The sequence below is a fragment of the Pinus tabuliformis genome, chromosome Q, assembly GCF_031772625.1.
Source record: "Pinus tabuliformis cultivar Carrire ecotype Pingquan chromosome Q, CPIR1, whole genome shotgun sequence".
Lineage (NCBI taxonomy): Eukaryota > Viridiplantae > Streptophyta > Pinopsida > Pinales > Pinaceae > Pinus > Pinus tabuliformis.
In genome coordinates, this window is record NC_142296.1 from 1,133,441,807 (window position 1) to 1,133,456,620 (window position 14,814).

Here is a 14,814-nt window from a genome sequence, read left to right on the forward strand (position 1 = left end):
CAGAGGCCAGCTCCCTCTTACACTCGATCATCAAAGGCTCACTACGTGTCAAGAATAAATCGTCAACATATAAAACCAAAAGGCATACCTTGAACCACCTTGAAGCAGAGAATGGAGTCAGCACTTGCTTCTTGTGGATCCAAGCTTCATCAGGTAACTATCAATGCAGACATTCAGGCTCGAGGAGCTTGCTTCAAACCATATAATGTTTTCTTCAACCTGCAAACATGAGTCTTCCTTTAAAAACATCAAATGATCATCTATTCATGTCCAGATGCATTGCTTTATTCTACAATCATCCATTGCAAATAATGATAGGTGTTGGGATCTCATCAAGAATCTCTCACTCTGAATGAGAAGCCTCTTCAATCATTATCAATCATGACTTCAACCTACTAACATAATATTGTTATGCATCAACAAAACTGTCAGATCATGAAATAAAACTATATCATAACAAATCGACCTTAGTTGCTTCATTATCGCAAATGAACATATCATCAAATATTCATCAAGGGTTAGAGTCATATAAGTGTATCTTCATACTTTAAGGATCACAATCACAGCATCACTTTACTTAATCATCAAGTCAGGGCATCCAATTTTACCACATTGTCAAATTTACTAAGCTTATCAAAACCTAACCAAGATCAACAAGAAGATCCTAAGTATCAATCTTATTGTCACACTTTTATCATCAGGGTTACCATGCTTATCAAGATTCCATATAACAAAAATCATTGTTTCTAGCTAGCTTTCTAAAATCAAGAAATCTTCCATGTCTAATAAAATGTAAGATACTTGCCAAATATCAAGTGCACCAATCTATCACATATATCATAAATCAAACTTACTTTCATATGCATACCTGAGTCATTTATGATGGTGATATTCTCATCATACCCCGGGGCTTACCTTGCGATCCAATATTGCAGATAATAATGTACTATATGTACCTTGTACTATTTGGATACCTTAGCAACTTAAAGCACTTATTTGTCATTGGCAACTTTTTCCTTTTCCAGCACTAACTCTTCTCTTCTTGCAACTCAGATGATCCTCAAGAGGGATCTACTTATCACGTCTCATCTAGAGGTTAGTAGTATTCAAATACTCAAATATGCAGGAAGCTTAAGCAATAATCAAAACAATAAGTCTAATATCACAAAGAAATAACATAAATCCAAGTGGTACTTATCTTTAACAAGAAGAGATCATCTCCCTCTTGAGCTAACCTTCAAGAGTTATTACTGTCCATTATCCATATATCAATGTTGCCTTCAATATTTTCAATCATCTTTATTAGCAACTAGACCTAATTGAGATTAGCCCAATTAAGGTTACACTAAATCTGTCACAAGTGCTAGGACAACTTCTCATTGATCCTGCTAGGGTTTCAAAACTCAAGCCTTTATCATATTCTAGGGTTTCTTCCAAACCCTAACCTCATGATATCCATCAAAACCTAATAACCAGATTGCCTTAGGGTTTCCTTCAAACCCTAGCATTCCTTTAGGTTTCCTCTATCTTCCCTTGCTTCCATCAAAGGTGTTCTCACGGGGGTGATCTCAATGACTTTTCTTCAACCCAACGCTGATACCATGTTAATTTTTCTTAGGGCTATATTGTTCTTTGTTTTAGATAATTGTGTTTCATTATTTATATATTGAATTCACCCCACAACATTATAACATCATTAGCAACATATGCAATTATATAGAAAGAACAATATCATCATTGATGTAGTGGAACATAAAGGAACAATAGAAGAGAAGCATTCACACATAGAGACACCAGGATTGATCGATGACTAAGGAAAAACTTTAAAACCACACAAGGGGTAAAACCCTTTCAAATTCTTCTTCTTATTAGATTGTCAAAACATATTGAGCAAAGAGAGAGTACAATGAGCCAATACAAAATTATCTAGCAAAATCAACCAAATAATATCGAGAAATATGATCCCAACAATAATACTGCTCAGAGTTAACTTTACCAACCTGCAGTCAATTGCAGTCTCTTGTCAAAATGAAACCCTAGTTTCCAGCCGCATGAAGAGTGAGACGTGTGTGCAATTGAAATGTTCCAGTTGCACGAATAGGCCTGCATGTGAGCAGTTGTGGCCTAAATTTCCTTGTAGCATCCTTGTTGTTGCAGAGCAAAACCCCAATCCGCACGTGCGAGCTTTGGACCCTACAATCTCAGACCTATACGAACCAATCTTCGCGAACCAACTTCAGACTTGTGCGAGCCAAACCAAAGAAGAGAGAAGAAGAGAATCCTTGGTGACGATCTCCAAATAAGGGTTACTTGGCTTGTATTTATAGCCATCCAAGGGTGTCCAATTTCCTTTTAGGGCCGACCTGTCCTTTTGTGCACATGTGGGTTTCCATAATAAAATTATATTTTTCCTCAACCAAACTAAATTCTTTCAAGGGCTAGGAGGGGTCTTTCTTGATGAGGAAGATTGTCCAAAGGAAGGAATCTGTCCCTTAGCTACCAAAAATTAACATCAAAACCCGAAATGATGCCTTATTCCTTCTTTTCCAACTATAGGGCGATAAATTTAGTTCAACTCTCAATATATACAAAATTATCTCGATAAATTAAATTAGGGAAAATTATTGTGATAATTTTTAGTGATATTATCAAGAAGTTTGATTTCAATGATATTACGCAATAACTTCAATAATGTCACGATAAATGTAACACTTCTATTAACAGCCAATCGAGATTATGAAAAAACTTGTTCACTTTAAACTTGTATTGTTGTTGATAATGTGTGTATTGATGTTTGAGATGTAGATGAGAATTGAGATAGAAATTTTTTCTACATAGATGATGATAGGATAACTTTGATAAATTAGAAAAGATGAATTTTCATATGATCTGATCTATAAGACAGCTTGTGATGGCTATGAAAGTGATGATTAAAACTTCAAAACCTACCCTTTAATAATGCAACTAACCTTGATATACAAATATAACCAATTTTCCACCAAGTTTCTGAGATGGGGGGGATGCAATAACAGGGAGATGCACAAGGGGGATGTGTGGGAGCACCCCAAACTTTTAGTGAAAATCATGGGGAACATTAATATGTGTGTGTGTGTTTGTGTCACATTCAAATTCAATAATGACATACATTGATTCATAAATCATAAATGATTCAATGAAATAGAAATAGTAAAATATTGTATGCATTGAATTCATCACTTAGTATTCTAGAATATGACTAGTACTAAGAAAAATAGTAGATGTTAAAGTCTAAAGACTGGAATAGTTAATTGAAATTACTCAAACTCAAAAATAGTAAAGAGTGATGAGTCAACGGCTTGGTTGAGGTCATTAGTATCTAGGTCAATGCTTAAAAGTTAAAACTGAAAATGAACAATGGACAATGAACCAATGTTATCAAAATCAGATCAATGATCAAACTAGTTGACCCCAAAATACATAAATATTCAAGTTTTGAAAAAATGCTTAAATATTAATGCGCATCCATATGAATCCAAACCATTATACACAAAATGCAAAGTTTCTTGCCTATATAGCAAGTTAGGGTGCACATAACTAAAATAGCACTGGATACAATCCATCTTTGAACCAAAAATACATCAACAAAGAGGCTCTTAGATGGCCTCTATAGTCCAAAAAAAATCATGCTACAACAAATACCTACAGATGATCAAAATCATTGCCTATATTGGGATCCTCATCATCGATATCACCCTATAAGCATTAAAATAAGATAGAAAAAGCTTAATATGTCAAATCAAGATTTTGTTTGAATGATGGGTACATTTTTACTAGGGTCATGATAGAGGATTTCAACAATCAACGCCACCAACATCAAGGTACATAGAGGGCTTGGTGTTCTTGATTACATTTCAGTTCTATACCCTCATACATAGAGTGGCATTCTCATTTATCTTTCATTTTTATCCTTTTACTTCAAGAATTTAGCATTACTATAATTGCATTGCATTAGTAGCTCCCTAGAGTTGAATACTATGCTTTCCTACTCATAATTGTAGTTTTTAGGCAAAATTCAAGGGGGCACCCACAAGCACTCATTTTGGTGAATTGTGCCACCCACATTGGGGATACATTTCTCCAAGTTTCCCCAAAAGGTGGACGTGGGGATATGTTTCGGCAAGCGTTCCCCCAGTTTTTGGAGCATGGGAAACATGAGGAGCATGGCCCCCACCTTGAGGAATGCTTTGTGGAACATTGGATCTAACAGTTTAGTATTATTAGTACCCCTATGAATTAAACATTGTACTACTAAACATTAGTTAATTTAGTTAGCATATACCACTATAAAAAAAATTGTGTTTCAGTATCTCTCTGAATTAAACATCGTACAGATAAACATATATTAATTTATTTATAATGACCAGTCTTAACATAGTGTTGTTATTGTTTTTACTGACGTGTATTATATGTTTTACAATTGGTCATAATCTATTGGCAAGCTTTGGGCTTCACATTATTGTTTGATTATAGAATCAAAGTTTTTATGAGTAATTTGAAAGGAAGTATACTTTGTCAACAATCTGTCTTCAACATGTTTTGTGAGGTTGTCTTGTCTTGAATATGAAATAACTTGTTGCTTCTCTTTAAAACTACACATAAATGAAAGAGGCTCCTAAAATAGAGTTGGAGCACATTTGGATTAGACAGTAATTTTTTACAAAGAAAATTAATAGAAGAGTTTTAGGATGACCTGATTTTTTTGAAACTTGTTGAAGTCCTAGCTTGCTTGAAATTTTTTTGGACATGCAAATTGTTACTTGAGTTTAATTGTTGATGTCATGTTGATCCTTATTCATTATGTTTTCGTTTATCCAAGTTTATTTATTTAACATTTCTCTTGCTTAACTTATCCCATGTAGTGATTTGGAGCGCAAACTTGTAGAAGAGCTTGCACGACTCAATAGCACTAGCAGATTTTTCTCAAACTTTTCCCGCCGTAAGAATTCCTCTTCTCCAAACATTTTAGAATTTCCGATTTTTATTAATGTATTACAGTAACAACTTAAATTTTCCTTGATGTTTGTGTAGGTGGAGACCAATCAATTAAGCAGGAACAAGAGAATAAACTAAGGACAAATAATAAGGCAGCCACACAAGGCAGTGGTAATGAGTCATCCTTTTGGAATTCAATCAAGAATATGGCAAGGTATGTTAAAACAATGTTTCCTTAACATTTTACCAATTGGCAATTTTCTTTTAAAATATTGGCAAATTTTTATTATTAAATATATCTTGTAAGGATTGTTTTCTTGGCTTAACCCATTTTCCTTCTAAATGTCATTCATGATGCTATATTGTATCATTTTTTTCTTCTTTAGGGGATGCTTTATGCACCCCTTTCTTGGTTATAAATGTCTGTTATCATTTCTAGTTCCTTTGACCTATTTTGCATAGTTACTTCACTTGTTGTGTTTGGCCTCAACTCTTGGGTCCATCCTGGCTTGTTGGCCTCTTTGTGTTGTTTCAAGTTTCTAGTAAGTGAAACTTATTGTCAACGAGTTGTACTTGCCATGGTGCACTTGACTAGCAAGTACTCATAGGTCAAACTTATACCTAGTGAGTATTCATGGGTAATTGATACTATCAACAACTTTAACCCATTGATTTGCCAAACATTCTATAAGTTCCCATTGTTACCTCTCATTTCTCATGAGGCCTACATTAATAAATATTTTCACTTTAGTGATTTTTATGAAAAAGGCAAGTTCTATAAGTTGATAAAGCTTTGGTTTCCTTTGTGCCTTGGTTGATATTTGACAAGTTGAATGATGATGTGTTACATTCCTTGATGATGTTTTTACTTAGTACACTTGCTTATCATGGAGAAACACCTTCACACTTGATTATCTATCTTTCACGTGGCTGAGAGGTGGATAGTACATGATGACATATACCACCCTTTATGGAATGCCCTAGCACCCTTGGGCATGTTTTAGTCTTCGACATTGTATTGGCATCTTCATTTGATTGGTTTCATGATGGTGTAGAGTGTTTTTAACTGCCTTCTTGATCAATACTTCTAGCAAAATATAACTAATAGATGTGATAGAAAATAACATGGACAAGATCTATGCAGTAGGAGACTCAAAAGTCCACTTGGATCATGTTTGGTGGTTCTATCTCCTCTTCCAAGACTATGAATTCCATGTTGGCTAGCTTCTTTTCGTGACTTTGTTGTCCAACCTCCTAGTTTGTCTTTGCATTTCATCCATGTTTAGAAATATTTCTTGCTGCTCTTTTGATCACTCAATGGATACTTTTCCCATGATTATCTGTAGTTTCCAATAGATGTCTATTATTTTCATATACCTTGTGTGTCATGTTCATGAACTACTCATATCCTGAAACCATCTGCCAACCTGTTTCTATTTCTATATCTACAATGAACTATGATTCAATTCTACAATGAACTATCGTTCAATTCTTGCTACCCTTTTAGCCTTCTCAATTTCCGTTCAAATCATTAGGGGGTATTATGGTGGTTATTTCAATAGAGCGATCTGCTGCCCTCTAAGCGTGAGAGTTTAAAGAGATTTTGACTTTGCTACGACCCCTCCTTCCGGAAGAGCCTCCTCCTCAAAGCATAATTCTCCAATATCAAAGAGTATTGGATTGAGAGGTGAACAGAGGGGGTAGTAGACTATATGAAACAGAGTAGCGATCAACACATACAAAGATAGCATAGAACCACCCACCTGCGATATAGAGACCAATCTAAAGCTCAAAGAGAAATAGCTAAGGACTAGACCAATGTTGCACGAAGCGGGAGCGAAGCGGAAGCGTTTTTTGGAAGCGGGGACGCCGAAGCGTCATTTTCCAAAAATCTAGGAAGCGAAGCGTCCGCGGAAGCGTCTGCTATATATATATATTTTTATATTTTTTTGCATTTATACTCAAAACAAACATCCCAAATACCAAATTAATTGTAGAAGACATGAAAACATGCATATTTTTTCATAAATCAAGATAGATATGGCATCCATGATTCCATTGTAGTTACTAGTATGTACACCAATCATCTATATTCTAGCTATTACAAACATACATCAAATTTTTAAGCATATTATTAAACATAAAACATTTAAGCATATTATAAAACATAAAACATAGAGCATATTATGATTTATCTAGCAAGTGAGCAACTGTCAACATTTGTCATGTCCAAAATTCAAATAATAATGTTTACAAAATATGTCACTTGGTCACCGCCAAGCCAAAAAGGTTCAAAATTCAAATTCACAAGTCTACAAGTCTAATGAGTAATCTATGACAAAAAGTAGTAGATTGTGAATATATCTACTAATCTCTCCTCCTTCCACCACGAATAGAACGTGGTGGCGGGCCTCCACGTGGTGGCAATGAAGAAGATGGTGCCTGTGGAAGTCGTGGCACTGAAACTGATGAAGAAGAACCCCCTGCTGTTGGTGTTGAACCATGGAACCTAGGAACCAAGGGACCAGATGGGGGTGGGGGTGGTGGCATATCAACACGGTCATCATCATCCTAGAATCGCTCAAAAAATTCATGCAAAAAAAAAAACACTAGTTAACAAAAAAATTCAAAAACATGAATTAGAGAAATGCTTTATAAGGGAAAATTGGAAAATTCATACCACAATGGACATACCTGGATAAGAGCATCCTCTAATTGCTCTAGTCGCAACATTCCATCCTCCAAATTGGGCTCCTCTGGATTCTTGTCCCAAATCAGCAAGTCTTTATTAGACTTTGCATCTTCACAGTAATGGGACAACAATCGCAAGTTGTAATGAACATAAACCAAGCTCTCTGCCCGGTCTAAATTCAACCTGTTCCTTTTAACACTGTGGATGAAAGAATAAGAGCTCCAACACCTCTCTGCAGAAGAAGTGTTTACCACCTGTGATAGCACCCGCAATGCCAAACTCTGTAGAAGTGGAGTACCCCCTCCATGCATGTTCCACCACTCAAGAGCAGAAAAAGTCTCTCGATCTTTAATTACATGCATGCTCCCAAATGGACCAGTGTTGAGCGTATAGTTGCTCACCTGTCTCCGTACCAATGCAGCCTCCTCCTCATCAGGGATTAATTTACTCAATGCAGCCATATATTTTTGGTGAACCTCTTGATCTTGGTGTGGTTTTCTCCTGCTTCCCCCCCGGGTGCTGGTGTTGAAAGCCATGATGGATGATAGTATTTAGGTGTCAAAACATATGCTAATGCATGCAATGGAACATTTAGCATTTCCCATCGGTTTTGCACCTCTACACGAATATAATTGTACAAGGTGATATCTCTAGTCTCAACAATGTCTTTAATCTGCCCCAACATGCTATCCATTTGCTCATACACCTCCCCAATTACTGGTCAATCTGAATCTGCAAACTTGATCATGTAATAAATTGGTTTGGTGAATTGCAAAACATATTTAACCTGTCCCCAAAAGTAACTGTCAAGAACAGTGTCCTTGACTGCATTAGCACCATCTATGTCAGTGTTAATTTCATCCCATGTTTCAGCACACCCCAGATTAGTTAAAGCTTGTCTCACCTTCACTAGCCGCCTAAAGGTGAGGTAATAACTAGCAAATCTTGTCTTTGCAATTTTAAGCAATTGCAACTTGGAGTAAGTTCCATAGAAGTAGTTTACCCTTGTATGCCCTGTGATGAATTTAATGAGCTGCTTCCCTCTCCTGTAAACCTTAGCAATCCACCCACATTCTTTGTGTTTCACAATATCATGCATCAAAAGGTTCAATGTGTGAACCAGGCACCCAGACCAAAAGATGTGTGGATGAGTACGCTCAATAATTTTTCCTGCTGCCTTACAATTTGCTGCATTATCTGTGATCACTTGAACCACATTATTCGGACCAACATCTTTGATTGATTTCAATAGGAGATCTGCAATGTTTTGTGCAGATGCAGTGATGGAGGAGGAGTCATGACATGCAATAAATACTGCACCACTAGAAGAAACACCAAGAACATTTATCAAATGTTGGTTTCTAATATTTGTCCACCCATCTGATACAATGGATACCCCAGAATCTACCCACTCATTTGTAAAACGTGTCAAAGCTCTTTGAACCTTAGCTTTTTCTCTTTCTAATAACACTGTTCTAGCTTTCTCATAGTTGGGGGCCTTGTATCCTTTTGGGGCTTCATTGATGGCCTTTACCATTTCATGCCAATAGGGAGAGCGAAGCACATTGAATGGTACACCGCAAGCACAAAGAAAACAGACTATCTTTCCATCCACATCATCCCTCCCAGCAACATTAAGGAAATCCCCTATTGTTCTTCTACCTCCAGAGCTTGCAGAAGTACCATGAGGAGATGAGCAACTACCAAATTTAGAGGTTGCACTTGATTCAGAATGAGTTTTTTGTTTCTTGTTTTTTTGTTGTGCAACCATCTCTATTTGGATGTATTTTCTTCTTTCTTCAATTGAAATGTTTGGGCAAATTTGTACCCCCACAGAACCCTTTTTTTCATCACTGTCCAGCACCCCACAAAGATGCCTCCTCAGACGGGTATATGAACCACAATATGGTTTTCCTCCATGACAACCATGAGGGCACACAAATTTGTAAGATCCACCACCCTTTCCCCCATCAAGTTTGGTCACATAGTTCCACAAGGGTGTTGATGTAGCTTTCCCATCTTGTGTTTCAGTGTCCCCTTCAAGTTCATCCCCTTCCTCTTCAAACCCTTCCTCCTCATCATACATTGGGTCACTCCTATTAGGACCATCACCAATGTCCTCTTCTGTTTCTTCCCTTCTATTCCTCACCTTTGCCATCATTAAAACCAAGAGTGGAATGATACATAGAAGCCAAAAGAACACCATCTTGGAATATGGATATAGGTGGTGGACAACGACAACCTGTAAATAAAGGAGCAAGTAGAAACAATGGGAAAGAGTAGGAGAGGGAGGAGAAAAATACAAAAAAATTGTCAAAAAAACAAGGGAGTTTGGGGTTTGAACTTACCTCTTTAGCTCTTGTAGATGAAGTCCTCCAAGCTCCTCCTCCTTCTCCTAGCTCCTCCTTCTTCACTCCTCCAAGCTCTCCTCTCTTCTCCTCTCCTTTCCTCTCTTCTCTTCTCCTCTCCTCTCTTCTCTTCTCCAACTCTCATAAACTCAAAGTGAGAAAATGAGGAATGAATGGGGGCTTTATTCTTTTCATTCCTCACCTTAACCTCACTCTAACCTCACCCTAACCCACCCCCTTAATGTTGAGTTAACCTAACTTAAAAAAAAAATTAAAAAAATGCGTCTTTTTTCCCTTGCGGCGCCCCCTTTGGCCGAAGCGTACGGAAGCGCACGCTTCCTGCTCCGAATTGCCGCGCTTCGGCGGCCCGAAGCGTCGTACGAAGCGCGCTTCGGAGCCATGGAAGCGGCGCTTCCGGCCGGCGCTTCGGAAATTCCAGGAAGCGTTCTAAATTGTCGAAGCGCCGCTTCCATAAATCCGAAGCGCGCTTCGTACGACGCTTCCTAGGCACTTCCGTACGGGGCGCGCTTCAGAGCTTCGATCCGGGGGGGGGGGGCGCTTCGTGCAACACTGGACTAGACTATTAAAGGAAAGAGTTTGGAACTTCAACACTGGAGACCAAGAGAATTAGAGTGATATCGAACTCAAAAGCAAAAGGACAAGACAAGAGGGTGGCCAACAACCATAGAAGCCTAAAGTTGACCCCTAGAAAACAAAAAAGAGGGACAACTTTAAGATAGAGACTTGACCATGAAAATGTAAACTTGCTACGCAAAAAGCCCCAAATTGAGAACCAATAGCACCAGAGAAGAAAGCCAAGATAAATGAGATAGCGAAAATCAAAGTGAGGATCACCTTTCTAAGAAGAGGTTGCAGAGGCTATCATGTGGTTGAGAGAGAGTCGAGATTCGAGACTTTAGTTTTCCCTCCCTCTTCGTAACCCTGAATACAAAAGGCTAAAGACAAAGATCCCACTATTATAACAAGGAGCTAAACATCGTGACCCAGAAATTCTACTTAAGAAAACCCAATTACAATGGTCTAGATGCTAGAGAAACTGAAAATAGACATTATAATTGTTAGTAAGAATTACCCATGTCTTGTTCACCAAATGAGGATCTCAACATAATTAACAATTTTGAATATGAGAGTTAGAGACCAGCCACAGGACTAAAAGGGGTCTTGGTTTTTGCTACTACCAAACTCAAAACTCAAACTTTGTTTAGTCAAAGCTATTGAGCCACCACACTAGATGAAGAAAGAACCATGAAGCTTGCGGCCATACTTAAAAGAGCAACAAAGAGTTGACAAACATCTTTCCATCCATAAAAGTTGGAGGTACTTAGTGCAATGATACCTTAATACGTTATGAACGAATCTTCCTCAATCAAGATGGCAATCCTTGGCATTGAGAAGCACTATACCCCTAAGCCAAACAAATATTATTATTGTGCCCTACTCCATTGTCTTTACTCTGCGGGATGAATGCATCCTATTGGCATACAAATACCAGGTGGAAGGCTCTGTCACCCCCAACTTGTCCCGACAACATGCATTCATGGTCGATCTCTAACTTCTTGTGATCAAGAAATACTATGTTCAAGAATTCAACCCCACTTGTGATCTCCAAAAAAAAGAGTATATTGGAGCTAGCATTCCATGGAGAGCAAAGCTTCTTATTGCTCGATTAAGAACTAACTCGCATCAACTACGGTGCAAAACAAGTCGTTGGAAAAGACCTAAAGAAGCTTGGGAAGAACGGGTGTGTACTTTTTGCACTTTTGGGGCAGTGGGATCGGAAAAACATTTCATTTGGAATGTGATGCTTGCAGAGACATCAAAGATAGTTATAGCAGTATGTTAACATCGGTTCCTTGGCATCATCTTTTCAGTGAGGGGACTATTAGAAGGTTGGGTCAGGTCATCATTAATTTGAATAATAAGAGGATTGAATTGTAAAAGGCAAAAAGCAGGGAAGCTAGTGGTCCCATAGACTATATCTAGTCTCATCGACGTTAAAATTTCATTTCATTTCTAATAGAGGTCGATGGTCACCCACCGTGAGAATGAAAATTTATATAGTTATAAAGTTATTAGTATTTAGAAATATTTAAAGCATTATTTATTAATTAGAAACAAATAGAAATACTAATACCAACCCTTTTTATGTTAATAATTAATTGGTGTTAATACTATATTGATAATTTTTAAATATAATTAATTTAAAAAAATTAAGTTTTAATGGTGATACTATTATGCCATATTTCTTTTAAAGGATTAATTTTGGAAATTGTTTTACCAAATCCACTTAATTGGGTCACATTTTAATAATATTAAAAATGTTTTAATATATGAATAAGATGTTATTTCAAGAAATATGTAGTGATTAGTGTCATTACTTTTTGTTATCTTGTAAAATATAAAATAAAAAGATGGTTTTATTGTGTAAAAATATTATAATTTTTTATTTTAGTACTATTGTTTTTCCTTGGGTTGATTTTAAATTTTATCTACAAAATTAATGATTTTTAAAACATAAAATTTTTATTAAGTAGGTACTTGTGTTATATGTGGTTGGTTTTTAATTGTTCATGGTTACGTGTTATTTCTTTGTTCTAATTTGATGGTTGTGGTGCTACATCATGGGTAAGGGTTTTCACTTATTGTTGCATGATTCAAAAATTTATCTTGAACTAATTATCGCACATTAATGATCTCTTAGTTACATCTTTACAATATTCAAGCCTCCTTATTTTATGATGTTGATTCCATCACCCTAGTGGTCTTGGTAAAATCCACTATCCCGTTTATTCCAAGTTACCTAGATTCAAATATGGATCTGGGTTTTTGAAAAGCAAGGGTCCAAATATGGTGACGATAGGCCAAGTACAAAGAATAAATTATAATTTTTTTTAATTGAAAAATACATATTGAAAATTCATAATCAAAACTATTTATGAATTATAATATTAGAACTTAAATCAGTAGATAATTTATAAATCTTAAGATTGAAATAATGTGTTTTGCCTCGTACAAAAAGGATAATAGTAAAGACAAAAATGAGTGTCTCATCAATGATCAGGCCGCTAATATGATAATGTAGAGTAGGCTTAACTACATATCTTAAATTGAGCATGCATCATCATCACATGCATATTTCAACTCTACATTGTGCAAATTCCTGAATCTAACAGATTAGAAACCCCTACTGCAATCATTGGTTTACAATCTCCTACTTGTTATTTATATTGAAAAGTTATTTAATTGCATAAACATCGAAGTAAACATTATTGCAACCTTCACAAATATACAGATCATGCACTGAAATAAACTGAGTCAATAACACAAGAGACACCGTTATTTTTGGACAATTGTCCCTAGAAAAACCCAATTCGGGAAACCGGTGCAGCATATAGAGGGTTTGTATTATTAAGCAGATTTCGTGAATACAACTAGGGTGCCAGAAATGGCTCACCCAACAGAGAATATCCTCAGCAGTAGTACCTCTATCCGGAGACAAATATTCCGGCAAATCAGCAATCGGATGATCAAACCCCACTGTGACTCTGGTTGTTCCCTATGTTGGACAACGAAAGTTGCTCCAAGCACTGCTATGGAACTGCGTCACTCCTCCAAGAGCTATGTCACCCTCTCTTGTCTTAGAATCTGTTGATCTGCTTCCAGTTTGCCGCACAAAATCTTCCCAACGCTGCCTCTAAGGCCCAGCGTCAGCCCCTTCAGCTTCTGCGTCTCACTACGTCAGCTTTATGGCCTTTGCATCAGCCCTTCTAGGGCTTGTGTTTTCTCTCCCAGCACTACACTACCTCTCTGCTATGTATTCTTCAGCCTCGGATGAAAATTCCTTGTTGAACTACCCCTCACTGCAACTCTGATCACTAACTCGATTTCCTCAGCAAACCTCACCCCAAAAAATCGAATTCTTTGATCTCTTGGTGTGTCTCCAACTGACCTTCAAGCCTCCTCTTATACTTTTCCTGTTGAGTCTTCAACGGCCGAGATTAAGTCCCTAATCAACGGCTAAGATTAAAATTGACTTGATCCTCGTCACTTAGAACTTTCTCACCCATATTTTATTAATACACATTAATATTTTTATTTTCCTAAGTTTAGACTTAGGAACTCATTAAAAATATTAATTATTTTAATAACTCCTCATTCGGGTGGAATTTCTCCAAACGATTTTTGGGTCTTGGAGATCTCATGTGCCTTATCCTCTCCACCAATTTTCAAGGCTAGAGCACATCTGATGCTACCCAAAATCAACACTCCCTCTTAGCGAAGAATGTGCTCTAGCAATGCTTCACCATAGAAGCATCACACTGATCCTTCGCATCGGTCCCATATGTTGATGCTTGGCCGACTGCCCCACATCCACTGCATTGTTGCTTCCTATATTGCTGCCCATGACACTGCCACTGCTATCCTCCGCATCAATCCTCAATGTTGATGCTTGGCCTGCTACCCCACATCCACTGCACTACTGCTTCTTGTATTGCTGCCCATGACACTGCCACTGCCACTGCTACATCGGTACTACAACTCCTTCTCAAAAGTGTTGCCCATGATGCCCATAGAACTGCCACTGCTAACTGTTGCTTCATGTATTGTTGCCTATGACACTACCACTGCTAACTGTTGCTTCATGTATTGTTGCCTATGACACTGCCACTGCCACTGCTACATTGGTACTACAACTCCCTCTCAAAAGTGTTGCCCATAGCACTGCCACTGCTAACTGCTGCACTACAACTCAGTTACCGAGAAGTAAGTAACTAAATTCAC

General features: G+C 37.3%; 1 protein-coding gene across 2 annotated transcripts in view; it reads left to right on the forward strand.

Annotated features, from left to right (window-relative positions):
- Window positions 1-14,814, forward strand: part of LOC149223535 (uncharacterized) — a 316,798-nt gene that overhangs the window by 262,504 nt on the left and 39,480 nt on the right. For both annotated transcript variants that reach the window (XM_089385863.1, XM_089385865.1), the window contains 2 exons: window positions 4,899-4,975; window positions 5,068-5,185. In XM_089385863.1, coding sequence (XP_089241989.1) covers window positions 4,899-4,975; window positions 5,068-5,185 — 195 coding nt within the window. The remainder of the gene's footprint in view (window positions 1-4,898; window positions 4,976-5,067; window positions 5,186-14,814) is intronic.